Raw genomic sequence first — 14,299 nt, 5'->3', positions numbered from 1 at the left:
GCCGCTCTTTCCTTGCGCTGAGAGCCGCTCCTCTCCCCCCGTGCAGGGCCAACCCGGTGTGGCTGGACCCCTTCTGCAGGAACATGGAGCTGGCGGCGCAGGCGGAACATGAGGACGACCTGCCGGAGAACCTGAGCGAGATCACCGACCTCTGGAACAGCCCTGCCCGCACCCACGTGAGACTCAGCCCCTGCCGGGTCACCTCCTCCCCGCGCCCAAATCCCATGTCACCTCCTCAGCCGCTCTCTCCTCCCGCAGGGGACCTTCGGGCGAGAGCCCTCTGCCGCCAAGCCCGAGGACGACCGCTACCTGCGGGCAGCCATCCAGGAGTACGACAACATTGCCAAGCTGGGGCAGATCATGCGGGAGGGACCCATCAAGGTGAGTGACGAGTGCGGGTGTCCTCCACTGACGGGGTCTTTTCCTACCGCTACGGCTTCCAGGTTCACGGCTGAGGCACGGGAGGGTAATGGCGCTCCAAGAAATACTGGGATGAGACCAGCCTCCCTCTGGCCAAACCCTCTCCCCCGGGTAACCCATCGTCTCTCCCCCTCCGCCCAGGGCTCTCTCTTGAAGGTGGTCCTGGATGATTACATGCGCTTGAAAAAACTCTTTGCCCAGCGGATGGTGCATAAGGCCACCGCCAGTCAGGGGGACCGCTCCTCGGTCTCGGAGGTAGACAGCGTGTGCATGGGCATGGGGAGATGCTTGCTGTGCCCTCTGGGATGCAGTGTGTCTTCCCGGCCTTGTGGGCTGTGGTCGCTCCCCGTGGCCACGGTCCCCAGCACCCAGTGGTCCCCTCGTTCCCTGCTTGGCCAAAACGAGCCACCAACCAGTGGACACTGGTTATCCACTGAGGCTGCTGGTTCCATCTGAGCACCAGCAGCACCTTCTCCCTCAGTCTCTCCCACCCTCTCTGTGGAGTGTGCTCTGTCTGTCATCCCACCATCTCCCCACTCCACCAGGGCTGGCCAAGGAGCTGCAGGTCCCTGCACGTGTGTGGGGACATCTTCCCTCCCTTCTGCTCCTCTCAGCTTATCAACCCAGCAGGGTTTTTGTTAGGCAAAAAGGCTGAAACGGAGGGTTTTGGTGCAGGAGGGCTGATGTGGGGAGAAGCAGCTCCTCCCACAGCCTTCCCCCTCTTGATGGGGGGGCCAAATGGGGGGCAAACAGAGCGGAGGAGAGCAGTGGGGTGGGAGACGCCTTTCAGCCCTTCTGCCCCCCATCCCTCTTCACCCTTACCCCCTCCAGCTCTGTCCAGCCTTCCCTCGACTCCTTTCCTTGTCTGCCTTCTCCCTCACCACCCTCATACAACCCCAAATCCCAACCCGGGTCCAAACTCCTCCTCGGCCACTGTGGGGCCTGCTGCTGGACCCACCACCTGGCTGGCAGCCAGTGCCTGAGCCAGGGCACCCATCCGATGAACGAGCAATCCAGCTGGAGATGGTGACCGTGCTGGTGAGCCTCATCACCACACTCTGGGGTTGCTTCAGAAGAGGAGGGTCCCATCCCTCCCGCTGGGCTGTGACGTGGCAGGAGGCTTGGAGGCAAGGAAGCCAGGATCTGCTCTGGCCGCGGTGGTGATTCTCCCGCTCCATGGACCTTTTGCAGCTGATCCAGAAGGAGCTGGAGGAAGAGGAGGAGGAGCGCAGCCCCAGCCAGGGCAGCCTCCGCTTCAGACACAAGCAGCCGGTGGAGCTGAAAGGTCCCGACGGCATCCACGTGGTGCACGGCAGCACGGGCACGCTGCTTGCCTCCGACCTCAACAGCCTGCCCGAGGACGACCAGAAGGTGCTGGGGCGCTCGCTGGAGACGCTGACTGCCGACTGTGGGGGCTACAGCGACCACAACGCCCGCACCGAGTCGGCCAAGTCCACCCCCCTGCACAAGATGCGGGAGGTGATCATGGAGAGTCCTCTGGAGATCACCGAGCTATGACGAGCAGCGGCAGCGGTGCTCCTCTAGGCAAGCCGGGGCCGGCGGGGACGACGCACGGACCAGGGGGGCCATGGCGGAGGCCGGGGGCACCCCGAGACCGGCGCTCAGCCCCCCACTTCCCCTGCAGAAGGAGTCCAGGCCAACCGGTGCAGATCGCTCCGGCAGCCTTGGAGAGCTTGGCCCCGGGAAAGGGCTCTCAGGACCGGTTTGCTTTTACTCGCCTGTCATTTATCCATGAAAGCATTGAATTTTTTTTATTTAAAAAAAAAAAAAAGTTTTTTTTAAGAAAAAAAAAAGCTAAATGAATCCAATGAGTCCAGGCTGGACAGGGGTGAAGGCACAGTGGAGCGAAGGTGTGGATGACATCCCACCACAGCATCCCCAGTGCAGGCTGGGGACCAGCAGCCGTTACACCTCGGCCACGGGCACAGGGAGGGCCAGGGCAGCGCAGGGAGAGGCCGAGTCCCTTTGGCATCAATGTCACCTTTCCGGCAAAAGAAAGACACCCCCCCCCAAAAAAAAAAAAATAAAATTAAAAAAAAAGAAAAGAAAACAACCCCGAAGACATTTCTCCATTTTGCTGGCTTTACCAAAACATGTTGCGACGTCGGAAAAAAGAGAAGAGAGACTGGCTGTGGAGTGCTCGTGCGTGTCTTTTCCTGCCCTTTCCTTTCCCCTTCTCTCTTGCTTTCGGGTTTGTTCGTCCGGGGGTTTGTTTCCAATCGTAACCTTGTGGAGAGTTTCGGGCACGGTCTGTTACGGGACTCAGAAATACACTGTCTATGGCTTTGGGTAACCCGTCTGGTGTCCTTCCTCCCGCACCGCGCCCAAGTCATCGTCCCCAAACCGCCTTTTGAACAGAAAAATGCCCTTTTTCCCTTAATTCACCACTCCATCCATTGCCTTTGTGAGATGCCGCCCCCGGGTGTTGCCGCACCCCAGATTTTGGTGTTTGCCCCCCCTTGCCACACTGCCAACCCTCCCCACCAGGAGAAGGAGGATGGAGACAACCAGCCGGGCTCATGGGAAGAGTTTATTTGTGGTGAGATGCTCCCGTGCACGCTCAGGACCGGGCACCGCGGGCATCCCCCCTCCTGCGGCGGGCAGGGACAATCCAGAGCCCCGCTGCCCCGCACCACCGCAGCCGGGTGGGCACGGGACCCCCCTGGCAGGCATGTGTGCATGAAAGGAGATCTCTGCCCCCAAACTCACTCGTTTTTTGTTCAGAGGTTACTTAAAATATATATATATATATCTCCAGCAATCGGCCGGACATAAAATCAGCGTACTGCGAATGTCACGCAAAGCTGGGCACTGCATGTAAATTTAATCCCATTTTTTTTGTTTCTTTAACTGATGACCGGGGAGGAAAAAAAAAAAAAAGTAATAAAAGTCACCCCAATTTGAAGAGGGACCAGCAAAGGGCTGGGCTTGCCGAAAGCCAAGGAGCCCTGCAGTGTGAGACGGCCGGTGGCCAGGACCAGGGGACCGGCATTTGGCCAGCAGAAACCATCCCAAGTTGCAGGATCTGGGCTTTACAAGCAGTTCCGGCTGGGATGGGGATGGGGATAAGGAGGGACGGTGGGATTTTTGCAGTCAGCCTAAGAGATGGCCAGGCTGAATCATAGAATCACAGAACAGTTTGGGTTGGAAGGGACCTCAAAGATCATCTAGTTCCAACCCCCCTGCCATGGGCAGGGAAACCCTCCACTACACCAGGTTGCCCAAAGCCAGGGATTTGGGAATCCCTGGTCCCAAAAAATACTAGTGAGTCCCATAATCTGATTTGGAAACCCAAGCCCCAGGGGTGAAGAGGGAAGCAGCAGAGGCATCTGGGGCACCCCACCGCCCCTGCCGCCGAGGTGGTGAGGCTGGTGGGCTCCCACCATCGCCGTCCACAGGCACAGGCACATCCCAAGGGAGGGGGTCTGGGATCCTGAACCAAAACGGCACGGTAAGCCCAGCTGCCCGGGGGAGTGGCTCCTAGTTCCATAGGTGACGCCGGCAGTGTTCGACGGCCTGCAGAGAGACGGGGAGGGGTGGCAGTGGCAGGCAGGGACCCCCCCCCGCCAGCCCCAGCACCCTGCCAGCCCAGGGAAGGGGACACAGCCAACACTTACGTGGCACTCGACCGCCGTGGCCATGTTCTTGCACCAGTAGTGTGGGCCCCAGGCACAGGGGTCCGAGCCCAGGAGGTTTTCCTGGGAGGAGTCGCAGGCTTTTATTTTCTGCATTGAGAAGAAAAAGGGTGGGAAGGGGAGTAGAAAAAAAAAAACAAAACAACCATGAGCACCCTGCGACCCTGCTGCCCCGGGGAGCGGTACAGCACCCATGGCACTTACGGTGCAGACGTAGGTGGGGTCCATCATCTGCACAAAGAGCCGCACGACCGCTGGCTCGTACTGCACCACGAGCTCCTCGCACTGCGGAGAAGGGGGGGGGGTGGGCGTGAGCCCAATGAGGGGGGTGTCGGGGGGTCCTCTCTGGGCTGGGGGCTCCCGCTCCAGCTCACCTTGCTAGTGAGTGGCGTGGGCAGCATCTCGCAGCCCTTCGCCAACATGCCGCCCAGCTCCTCCAGTGTCTCATTCTTCAGCAGCTCGTTATCGAAGTAGGTGATGATGAGCTGGCAGACGTTGCAGAAGGCGCCCGCACCCACCATCAGCTGCTCCAGCGCTGCAGTCCCTGTAGGACACAGGGAGGGGGCTGTTAGCATCCCCCCCACCCCAATATCACCCCACTCCCCGGGGACCTGGTGTCTGGGTGCTGCCCGTGTCCCCTGGGCTCACCCTGGTGGGTGTCCCCACTGCGGGGACAGCAGCGCAGCATGGTGCAGATGGCTGCTGGGTCGGTGGCCTCCAGCAACATGATGACCACAGCTTTGCCGTAGGAGTCGACGAAGTCCTTGCACTGCCCGATGACGCCGTGGGGCAGCATGTAGCACACCTTCTCGATGTCGTTCACTAGTTGCTCCTGCCAGGAGAAGGCAGGCGGAGGGAGATACCCCCCTCTCCCATCTCCTTGCTGTCCCCTTGCCCTCCCTGCCACCCCCAGACCGCCGCGGCAGGGCTCACCTCTGTCACGTTGTTCTCCAGGAGGCTCTCAGCTGTCTTCACGGCGAACTGGCACACCTCGCACAGCGGCGTGGTCCCATCCTCATCCTGCTGGGACAAGGCGGTGGGACATGTGCTGAGCCCCTCCAGAGCCACCCCTGTCCCACCCAGCCATTAACCTCCACGAAAGTTATTTCCCACCTGGGAGAAATGGGGAAAAATTACTAAATATGTCTGCCCCTTCCCAGCATTCTGATTTTAAGGAGCATGACAGAGATGGGGGAGGTCCCTGCTTACCCCCAGCGTGCTCAGGACCTGCGTCACCTTCTCCGTGATCAGCGTGTGGAGTGGCAGGGCCAAGGCGGAGGAGCAGAGTCCCAGCTGGCCACACAGCTCCATCGGGTCCTGGGGAGCAAGAGATGTCCTGAATTGGGTGGGCATCACCCACCTGGGAGGGTGAACCTGCCTCCCCCCACTTCTCCATGGAGGGCGATTTCAGCTCATCATGGCAGAGGTCTCGCTTACCTCAACCTGCTGCCAGTGGAAGGGCCAAAAAATAGCAAGAAAAAATTAAAATAACAAAGAAATACACTGGTAACAAGCCAAAGAGAGGGGAAAAAATATTTCAAAGTTAATAGGAATATAGAATCATCACAGAATGGTTTGGGTTGGAAGGGACCTCAAAGATCATCTAGTTCCAACCCCCCCCTGCAGGGACACCCCCCACTACACCAGGTTGCTCAAAGCCCCATCCAACCTGGCCTTGAACACTTCCAGAGATGGGGCAATCACGACTTCTCTGGGCAACACATAAAGCTGAGATTAATTAATAAAAGGAGAGCGGGGCCCCACTTCTGCCAAGCAGGTCTCTTTGTCCATGCCCTTTGGCCATCCCGTCGGTGCCCACCTGCCCCGGGGAGCTGCTTACCAAGTGCTGGAGCAGCCGGGTGGCCATGTCCGCGTACTCAGCCAGGTGGTGCCTGCACTGTGCAGGGAGACACGGCGTCAGTGCCCGAGGCGGGGACACCCCATCACCCTGCCTGCACCCACTCCAGCCCCAGCCCCCCAGGCTCTGCTCGAAAGCAGACAGCCACAAAAGATGCTCCCATGTTGCAGTGACGAGGGGAAGGAGAGAGGAGCCCAGTGGGATGCCAGCACCCTTACCCGCTGTGCCAGGTGGTGTGCCAGGCCCTCGCACAGCCGCTCGCCGTGGGCCATCAGCACCCGAGTGAAGGCGGCGTCAGTCCCCAGCTCCAGCTGCACGGCTGCCACCAGCTGCAGGCAGCTTTCACACACCTCCTCCGTCTCCTGTGGGACAACATGGGTAGGGACACAACGGTACTCCACTGCCCCAAATTAAACTGAGCCCCACCCCATGCCTGGATTTGCAGGGCTGGTCACGGTCTGGGGCAGCTTTTTGGCCAGCGTCTCTCTGGTCCCCCTCTGCATCCTGCAACATCCCAGCCCAGAAGTGGTGGCACCCTTAATTTCACCCATGCAGTATTTTTTAGTTTTTTTTTTTTTTAAGTTATTGTTTAAATAAGTGATTCTTAGATGCTTCTCGCCCTTGAGCAGCATCGATGGCATTCATGCCTGTGCCACGGTACCTGGGCCTCACCGCGAGGCAGGTCCTGGGGGTGGAGCAGGAGGGGCACGTTGGCGACGAAGGGGGCAACCAGGTCAGCAAAGTCCTGAGCGGGGCCGGCAGGGGCCAACGACGGCTTCTGGAATTTCAGGGCCCCTGTGGGGCTCTCCCGGGGCTGGCACAGCCTAATGGTCCCACACACCACCTTCGGGTCCGACTAGGGGAGCAGAGCGGTGAGGGCTTGGGCTGCCCCATCACTCTGCTCCCTTCCCCATCCCGGAGTCATTTGCATCCCCAGCTCCTCCCTGTAGAGGTTTTTGTCCCAGGATCCAAGAGCTCCCCTTGCCCTGCAACCACCACCCCCAAGACATCCCAAACCATGGAGAACTGCAGAGCCAAGGGGGTCGCCCCACCAGTTACCAGCACTTGCTTTCCCAGCTGGACAAGGACGAGGACACCGGTGTCCACCATCTTCTTGCACTTGGTGGACCAGTCTTGGAAAGGGAGGTATTGACATTTCTTATCCAGGAAGAGCCGCAGCTTTTCCTAAGCAAGAAGTGGGAGAGCTCAGGGCTGGGCTGGCCCTGCAGGAGGAGGGGATATGTCAGCCCCACATCCCCCACCCCTGGCCACAACCCACCTCGGTGCAGTTGTTCTGCAGTATCTTGCCCACCACGGAGACCACCACTTGGCACAGGTGACATGGGATGCCCTTCTGCTGAGAGAGGGGACACGTTGGGATGCTGCCATGGCACTCAGCCTCCCTACTCGTTCCCCAAATCCCACCTCTCCACCCCAAAGACACCCCACCAAGGGGCATCTGGGCATACCCCAGGGTACCCATCTATTTTTGTCCCTCGCTCTGCCGACACCGTGCTGCCTGAGAGCATCAGCGGATGCTCCTCTGGGTGCCCACCATCGGGGCAGCCAGGCTGGGATTCTACCCTCAGCTCCTCGTTTTGGGGAAGTATGGCTGCATCCTTCCCTCACCCCATATCCCGCCTCATCCCAGCGCGGTTACCCCCACGGTCTGGTCCCAGACGGTGATCTGGCAGAGCTCCAGCGCCCCGCACTTGGCCGCCGTTGCCACGTCGCGGCACCAGTCGTCCGGCTGCTCGCCGCATTCGTGGAGGGGGCTGCCCGCGGCTGCGGGATTTGGGGGGAGAGAGGAGACCATCAGCCCCCGGGGCACCCTGAGACCACCTCCTGGTCTGCATCGACCTCCCCACCAGCAGCCCGACCCCAGCCCTGCCCCGCGAGCCGAGGGTGATGCTCCTCACCCTCCCACCGTGATTCACCCGCAGCTTTCGCAATGATAGCGGGATTGTTGGGGTTTATAAATGACTTTTTTAAGCCTAGCCAAGGCTGGCTTTGCTGGGCCACTGCACGCTACCACCTTTTCCAACGGGACGTGGTGACAGCTTTGGGCCAGTGTCGAACGTGAAGCGAACTTGGGGGCTCATCCTTAGCCTGGTGGCACCCTTCACCACGCCAGGAAGGCGGCTGCTTGTAAAACCAGCAGTAAATCGTGCAAAATAAGCACGCCGGGGGTGCCAGCACTCGGTCCCGCACAGCAGCCGGTGAGCCACGCCACGGCTCCCAGCAACGGTTGAGCAACTTCAGTTTTGGATGGGTTATTTCTTTTTTTTCCTCATTTCCTCCCAACGACAGCGTTTTTTCTCCTGGCCGTAAATCTCCGGCACGACAGCGGCGGCATCACCCGCCCCGGCCGCCCGGGCAGCGCGGCGGTGTGGTGCAACACCGGCGGTTTAATTGCCGCCTTGGCGTGGCAGGATTCATTCGTGGTGGGGCAAGTATTTATTGGCACCGGAGGCTGAGCCCACTCAGGATGCGGCCGGGGAGGAGGCAAGGAGCTGGCACAACCCAAGCCCTTCGCTGCTTCAGTCGGGACCTGCTCTGGAAAGTCTGGGGAGCAGCACACGGACAGATGGACAGACAGCCTGTGCTGCACACCATGCTGGTGTTTCTAAGCACAGCACAACCCTCCCAGTGCATCTGCATCCAGCTTTGACCACCCAGCCCTGGCTGTGTGATTTTGCACCACAGGAATGACACCAAAGGCAAAAACTCTTCCTTCCACCCACCCTGCCCCAATCAGGTTTCTCCCCAAAAGCTGCTTTTCCTGCATGCCGAATTCTGGCAACGCCGTCAGCTCAGCCACGGGACATGTCGGGGTAGCAGCTTGAGATGGCTGCGGCCACCCTGGAGAGTCCCCAGGGACAGGGGCTGCGAGGAGGGGGTGGTCCCGAGCCCCTCCATCCCCCCTCCCCCACCAGCCCCATCAGCTCCCAAAAGCGCTGGCACAGCTTGGCAGGTGCCATTCCAACCCCAATTACCCCATTGGGCTGAGCACAGCACCGGGGCAGGAGCGAGCCCCAGGGCAGGGCGAGTCCCCCCATCCCCATTCCCCCTCGGTTTCCACGCACGGCTTCCCACACACCTCCCCAGCAGCGCGATGCCGTGGTCGCCGCGTCAGCTGAGAGAGATATATTTATTTTTTTAACCCTGGCACCGGCGCCAGGGCGAACAGGAATGGCAAGCGAGCGGAAGCGTTAAGGGGCAGCACCAAAAAAAAAACACAACAGAAGGAGGAGTGGGAACAACCCATGGCGTGTTTCTGAGTTGGGCCTTCCGGACCCGCAGGCACGAGCATCTCTCGCAGCCTGATGCTGGAGACCGGACCGGGGGCATGAGGATGCTGTCAGCAACGGCACAGGGGGATTTGGCTGATCTAAAGGACGCCGGAGGTTTGGACCTGCCCCTTTCCAGCTCACAGCTCAGCACTTATTCCTCTCTCTGCTCAAGCTGAAACTTGGGCAATGAACACAGAGCCGGAAAAATAATTAATAACAATAATAACGCCCATCTGCTGAGAGCGGAGGGAGCTTCCCCGGGTGGAAAGCATCGCCACGGGGCAAGCAACCGGAGCAACCGGTGCCCCGTGAGCTCTCCTCTGTATTTCAAAGCCAACTTCCACCTCGTGCTGATGGGCACCCAGGCAGCAGGATATCTGACAATACCAGTTTTGGCAAAGCCCTGGCACGGAGCAGGGCAGGGATGCTCCCGTGCTGCCGTAGCAGCCCCGGGCCAGCTGGTGCTGCCCCATCCCCAGCTGCCAGGTCCCCAGGGTGGTGTGGGCTTTGCTCAGCGCGGAGCGGGGGGATCCAGCACCAAGCTCCAGCTCTAGCAGGGCTGTGCCGGCATTACGTGGAGCCCCAGAGTGCGCCGGCCGAGCCGGCAGAGCCTGGCGAGCAGGTTGTGACGTAAAACCTGGGGGTGGCGGCGTGGGCTCCGGCGCTCCAGTTCCCAGCTGGGCGCACACCCCTGTTATGGCAAAAACCATAAATACACTCTTCCTGGCATCGAAATCCTTCATGGCCACGTGCGGTGGCCCCCGGTTCCACAGCTCCCCCAGCCACGCCGTGTCGTGCCACCAAGTCGCCACCACTGCAAGAGCAGCCGCCGGCTTCCAGGGCAGGAGTCGCCTGAAGGACGGACGTGCTGAGCACGGGTGAACTTTCCTGCTCTGCCTGTTGCTGGCTGGAGCACCTCGACATGTCCCCCCACCACCGCCGTCAGATCGCGCGTGCGCAGCCACCGCTTCCCCATCACCAAGCCGGTGCCTGGACAGGTCGTGTCAGAGGAGCCCGATGGGCTGAGCCTGAGGTGACCAGGGACCAAAAGGGGTTCTTCCTTCAAAAAGGGGTTGGGTTTTTTTTGTCTACAACAGCAAAGCTCCGCAGCTTCCCCAAGCAAATTTCCCCTGGAATAAGTGTTTTCTCCTCAAGCAAGGACCAGGGGTTGGAAACAGGCTCTTCCCACCTTGTTTCCTGGAAATGGAAGCTGAGCCAGGTGTCACTTTCTCACTTGTACCAGGGGGATGCCCAGGGGACAGCAGCAGCTCATCCATAGGAAGGATTTGCTCACCGATACCTGAAGCCCCAGTGATGAGAGGGCTCTCAGAGGTGATCGCACCCCATCACCCCACCCGGATCCTGACAGGACACCACGGAGGAGCCTTCCTGCCTCCTCCATCCCCTACAAGGCCCGAAGGAAATGGGCAGCATCAGGTGGCACAGCGGCTGCTCTGCCACGCAAGGACAATGCAGCAGTTCCCCTCCGATCGCACATTCCCAGCCAGGACTGGGCACAGAGGGCAGCAGACGAGGCAGCCCTCTCCCCCCTCACTGCCGAGATGCCCCATCCACTGGCCTCCCTTCCCTCCATGCCCTGGCAAAACGCCGGCACCATCCGAATCCCCGCTGTCTGGAGAAGGGAGGGGGCAAACCACTTTTTTTTTGCCCTGAGATCATCCTTAAGGGCAGAAGTTGCACCGTTGGCATCTGGGTGGGCAAGAGGTAAAGCAGCCAGCGGTGCCACCCACCCCAGCTCTCCTCTGCCATAACTCCAAAACCACGGAGGGATGAGGAAGCACCCTATGGAGCTTAAACTCTATAGCTGGGAAGAGTTTTGGGGTCTGAAGGGGTTTTCTGGGCTCTCCTCGAGTCCTACCCACAGGCCTGGCCTTACCTTGGTAGGAGCCCAGGCACACAGCAAGGATCAGCACCCAGCCACTCCATTTGCTCTCCATGCTGTTCCTGAGATAGTCCTCAGTGGCTGGCTCCTCTCCTGTGCTGCTCCCAGACTGAGGAATCTTGGATGGGTTGGGAGAAGTAGTGAGAACCCACACCTACGCAGGGCAATTACCACACCCCTCTCCTTACACCTTGATTATAAATTCATCACCAGCCTGCAAGTGGAGGGAGGGACTGGAGCCGGGCACGTATTCCCGGGAAGTCAAAAACCAGCCCAGAACCTGCTACTCAACGCTTAACCTCGCTGCCTCTGGCCGCAAAGGATGGGCACGTGTGGTGGGTTGACCCTGGCTGGGCACCAGGTGCCCACCAAAGCCACTCTATTGCTCCTCTCCACAGAAGGAAAACACAGGACAAGGCTGGTGGGTCGAGATAAGGGCAGGGAGAGATCACATGCCAGCCACTGCCGTGGGCAAACCAGACTCAACGTGGGGAAATTAATTTAATTTATTAGCAGTAGGATAATGAGAAATGAACCCAAACCTTAAAACACCTTCCCCTCCATCCCTCCCTTCTTCCCGGGCTCAATTTCACTCCCAAATTCTCTGTCTCCTTCCCCACCAGCGGTGCAGGGGGATGGGGAATGGGGGTTACAGTCAGTTGGTCACACGTTATCTCTGACACTCTCCTTCCTCTTCAGGCGAAGGACTCCTCACACTCTTTCCCTGCTCCAGCCTGGGGTGCCTCCCACAGGAGACAGTTTTCCATGCACTTCCCACAGGCTGCAGCTCTTCACAAACTGCTCCAGCACGAGTCCCCCACAGGGTCACAAGTCCTTCCAGCAAACCTCCTCCAGCCTGGGCTCCTCTCTCCACGGGGCCACAGGTCCTGCCAGGAGCCTGCTCCAGCCTGAGCTTCCCATGAGGTCCCAGCCTCCTTCTGGCATCCACCAGCTCTGGTTGGGGGTCCTCCACAGGCTGCAGGTGGATCTCTGCTACACCATGGACCTCCCCTGGGGTGCAGGAGGACAGCCTGCCTCACCATGGTCTTCACCAGGGACTGCAGGGGAACCTCTGCTCCAGCACCTGGAGCACCTCCTCCCCATCCTTCTTCACTGACCTCAGTGGCTGTAGAGGTGTTCCTCTCATATTCTCACTCCACACGCTGGCTGCAATTGTATTGCATGGGTTTTTCCTCCCTTTTTTATGTTATCCCAGAGGTGCTACCACCATCACTGACGGGCTCGGCCTTGGCCAGCAACGGGTCCATCTTGTAGCCAGCTGGCATTGGCTTTAATGGACATGGGGGAAGCTTCTAGCAGCTTCTCACAGAAGCCACCCCTGTAGCCCCCCTGCTACCAAACCCTTCCCACGCAAACCCCATACAGCATGTGCCTTGCCATTTCTGAATTAGAGCATCACCTCTTAAAAACAAAAATAATTTAGAAAGTCAGCAGCGCACATAAAGAGCAGTAATTCAAAAACAAGCTCGTTAATAGCATATTTAGAGGCAGCCAAGTAGTTTGCTTAGAGCATTTAGAAGACATTTATTGCATTCGAAACGAAGGAAGGACGGAAGACAAAGGAAAGCCAAGTCAGCACGGAAGCCTGGTATCAAGCAGCTTCAGCAAGACCTGCCCCCAGCCTGCGCAAGGCAGAGCTATTGCGACACGGGGCCCTTGCCTCACACCGGGCGTTGCGTTGGGCCGGGAAGCGCGGCGGAGGCAATCCCTGGCAAGCCTCCTCCACCTGCGACTGCGCCCAATACAGCCGAGGCTTGACGGGACACGCATGTTGTAAGGCGATGGCATGTCGGCCTCGGATTCCTGGTGACATTTTGGGACACGCCTGCTCCCTGGTCTGCAGAAAAGGGGAAGCTGAGAAGATTCTTCAATTAATGAGCGTGCATCAAGGAAATAAAATGCACAGACTTGTGGGTTTACAGAAGTTTTTATTGTTCATTAAGGAAGCTTTTGTGCAAAAATCAAGACAATGTTCTTTAGAAAGCAACTGCACGTGTCCCCCCAGCATAACTCAAGCGGGTCAGGCGCCACGGTCCACAGGAAGGGAGAAAACTAAAGACACTCCCAGAGCTGGCACAGGATTTCCCCCCGGTTCACCTCGCTCGACAGGTCGCTAGCATGAATCCTTCACTACTAAAACCCAAGAAAATTAAAATCTTGCCAAACTGCAAGAGCAAGCCTTGATCCACCCCCACCCCATCCCCAAAAAAAAAAAAAAAAAAAAAATCACGTTAAGAAAACGCCATCCAGTTTAAAAGATCAACAGCACACTACACGCTGTGGTGTAACACAACCCGTACCTCCGGGGCAGCGACGCTGAAGAGAGCCCATTTTCTATCTGGCATATCTACCCCAACTGGGATACACCACTGGAACCACTGCACAAGCCTGTCAAGACAGAAAGCTGCAGGTATTTTACATCTTTAGGGGAAATTATTTTTCTCCTTTTTTTTTAAAACCATGAGTGCTTCAGCATTCCGTATAAACGCAAAGAGGAATGACAAACGGGTATTGCTATCTGTCAACACTGCCCAGGCATTCAGTTATGTACACAGAGTAACAAAAAAGCTGCAGCTGAGCGGTTTTCCATCAAACTGCACCAAAATTGCTTTGCTTGCTGCTAAAGCGTCGTTACCAGAGCTCCCGCCTCACCTAAGACACCACAGGAACAGTAGCAAGTTGCCGGCACCTTTCTGAACGGGACTGGAATTTTCAAAGCTCCACCTCTGCTCAGCTCCTTCTTCCCAAAGGTCTCCTCGGAGCTACTTCAGTGCCTCTGTTTTGGGGGTTAACTCGATCAGAACTACGCACTAAACGCTGGTGGGGGATGCGAGGTGCGACTCAAGCAACACAAGCATGATTCTCGTTCTCGAGGCCCCTCCACCTCGAGGGCCTGACTTGTTTCCAGGGCAGCAGCCTGCCTTGAAAGGCTTTTGTTCAGAAGTTCAGGCCGTTTCAGTGGGATGCTGCAGAGGCGTGAAAGGCAGGTTGTCAGGTGTGTCAGCAGAGCTGCCAAACACCTACTACGGTGCTCTTACCATCTGCCATCTCCACTTGCTACTCAGACGCATTTCCAAAGAGAAATGGGAACTCTGGGGAAAAAAATTCATACTTCCAACTACTCAGAAGGGTGAGTGTCAGTGAGAAC

The 14,299-nt window shown here is 58.3% G+C and overlaps 2 protein-coding genes across 5 annotated transcripts in view; one reads left to right on the top strand and one right to left on the bottom strand.

The window, feature by feature from the left end:
- Positions 1 to 1,938, top strand: part of CDH23 (cadherin related 23) — a 194,239-nt gene extending 192,301 nt beyond the window's left edge. The window contains exons 66-69 of the mRNA XM_086616195.1: positions 47 to 176; positions 259 to 381; positions 562 to 675; positions 1,612 to 1,938. Coding sequence (XP_086472321.1) covers positions 47 to 176; positions 259 to 381; positions 562 to 675; positions 1,612 to 1,938 — 694 coding nt within the window. The remainder of the gene's footprint in view (positions 1 to 46; positions 177 to 258; positions 382 to 561; positions 676 to 1,611) is intronic.
- Positions 1,939 to 3,921: 1,983 nt separating this feature from the next.
- Positions 3,922 to 11,185, bottom strand: LOC147528271 (prosaposin-like). 4 transcript variants are annotated; one of them, XM_086616857.1, is made up of 15 exons: positions 11,125 to 11,185; positions 7,595 to 7,719; positions 7,214 to 7,291; positions 6,994 to 7,119; positions 6,596 to 6,790; positions 6,153 to 6,296; positions 5,917 to 5,973; positions 5,514 to 5,522; positions 5,286 to 5,393; positions 5,010 to 5,099; positions 4,725 to 4,908; positions 4,451 to 4,620; positions 4,281 to 4,361; positions 4,059 to 4,166; positions 3,922 to 3,957 (listed from the first exon to the last, which is right to left on the bottom strand). In XM_086616857.1, exons 1-15 carry the CDS (start codon positions 11,183 to 11,185, stop codon positions 3,922 to 3,924), a joined length of 1,572 nt encoding a protein of 523 aa, XP_086472983.1. The 4 variants fall into 4 exon arrangements, with proteins under 4 accessions (XP_086472983.1, XP_086472985.1, XP_086472986.1 ...); XM_086616859.1 differs by having other exon boundaries at positions 7,214 to 7,288; XM_086616860.1 differs by having other exon boundaries at positions 5,010 to 5,096; positions 7,214 to 7,288.
- Between the last annotated feature and the right edge of the window lie 3,114 nt (positions 11,186 to 14,299).

This window comes from Tauraco erythrolophus, chromosome 9 (assembly GCF_009769465.1).
Source record: "Tauraco erythrolophus isolate bTauEry1 chromosome 9, bTauEry1.pri, whole genome shotgun sequence".
Lineage (NCBI taxonomy): Eukaryota > Metazoa > Chordata > Aves > Musophagiformes > Musophagidae > Tauraco > Tauraco erythrolophus.
Note: the sequence above shows the minus strand (reverse complement) of the source record. Positions and strands in the feature narration are given on the sequence as shown.

Excerpts from the sequence above, each read along its gene's own strand:
- LOC147528271 (XM_086616857.1), bottom strand. The coding sequence starts at position 11,185 with ATGGAGAGCAAATGGAGTGGCTGGGTGCTGATCCTTGCTGTGTGCCTG. Across the intron at positions 5,974-6,152 it reads CACACCACCTGGCACAGCGG|TGCAGGCACCACCTGGCTGA; the intron begins GTAAGGGTGCTG and ends CTCCCTGCACAG. Across the intron at positions 4,909-5,009 it reads TGGAGAACAACGTGACAGAG|GAGCAACTAGTGAACGACAT; the intron begins GTGAGCCCTGCC and ends TTCTCCTGGCAG.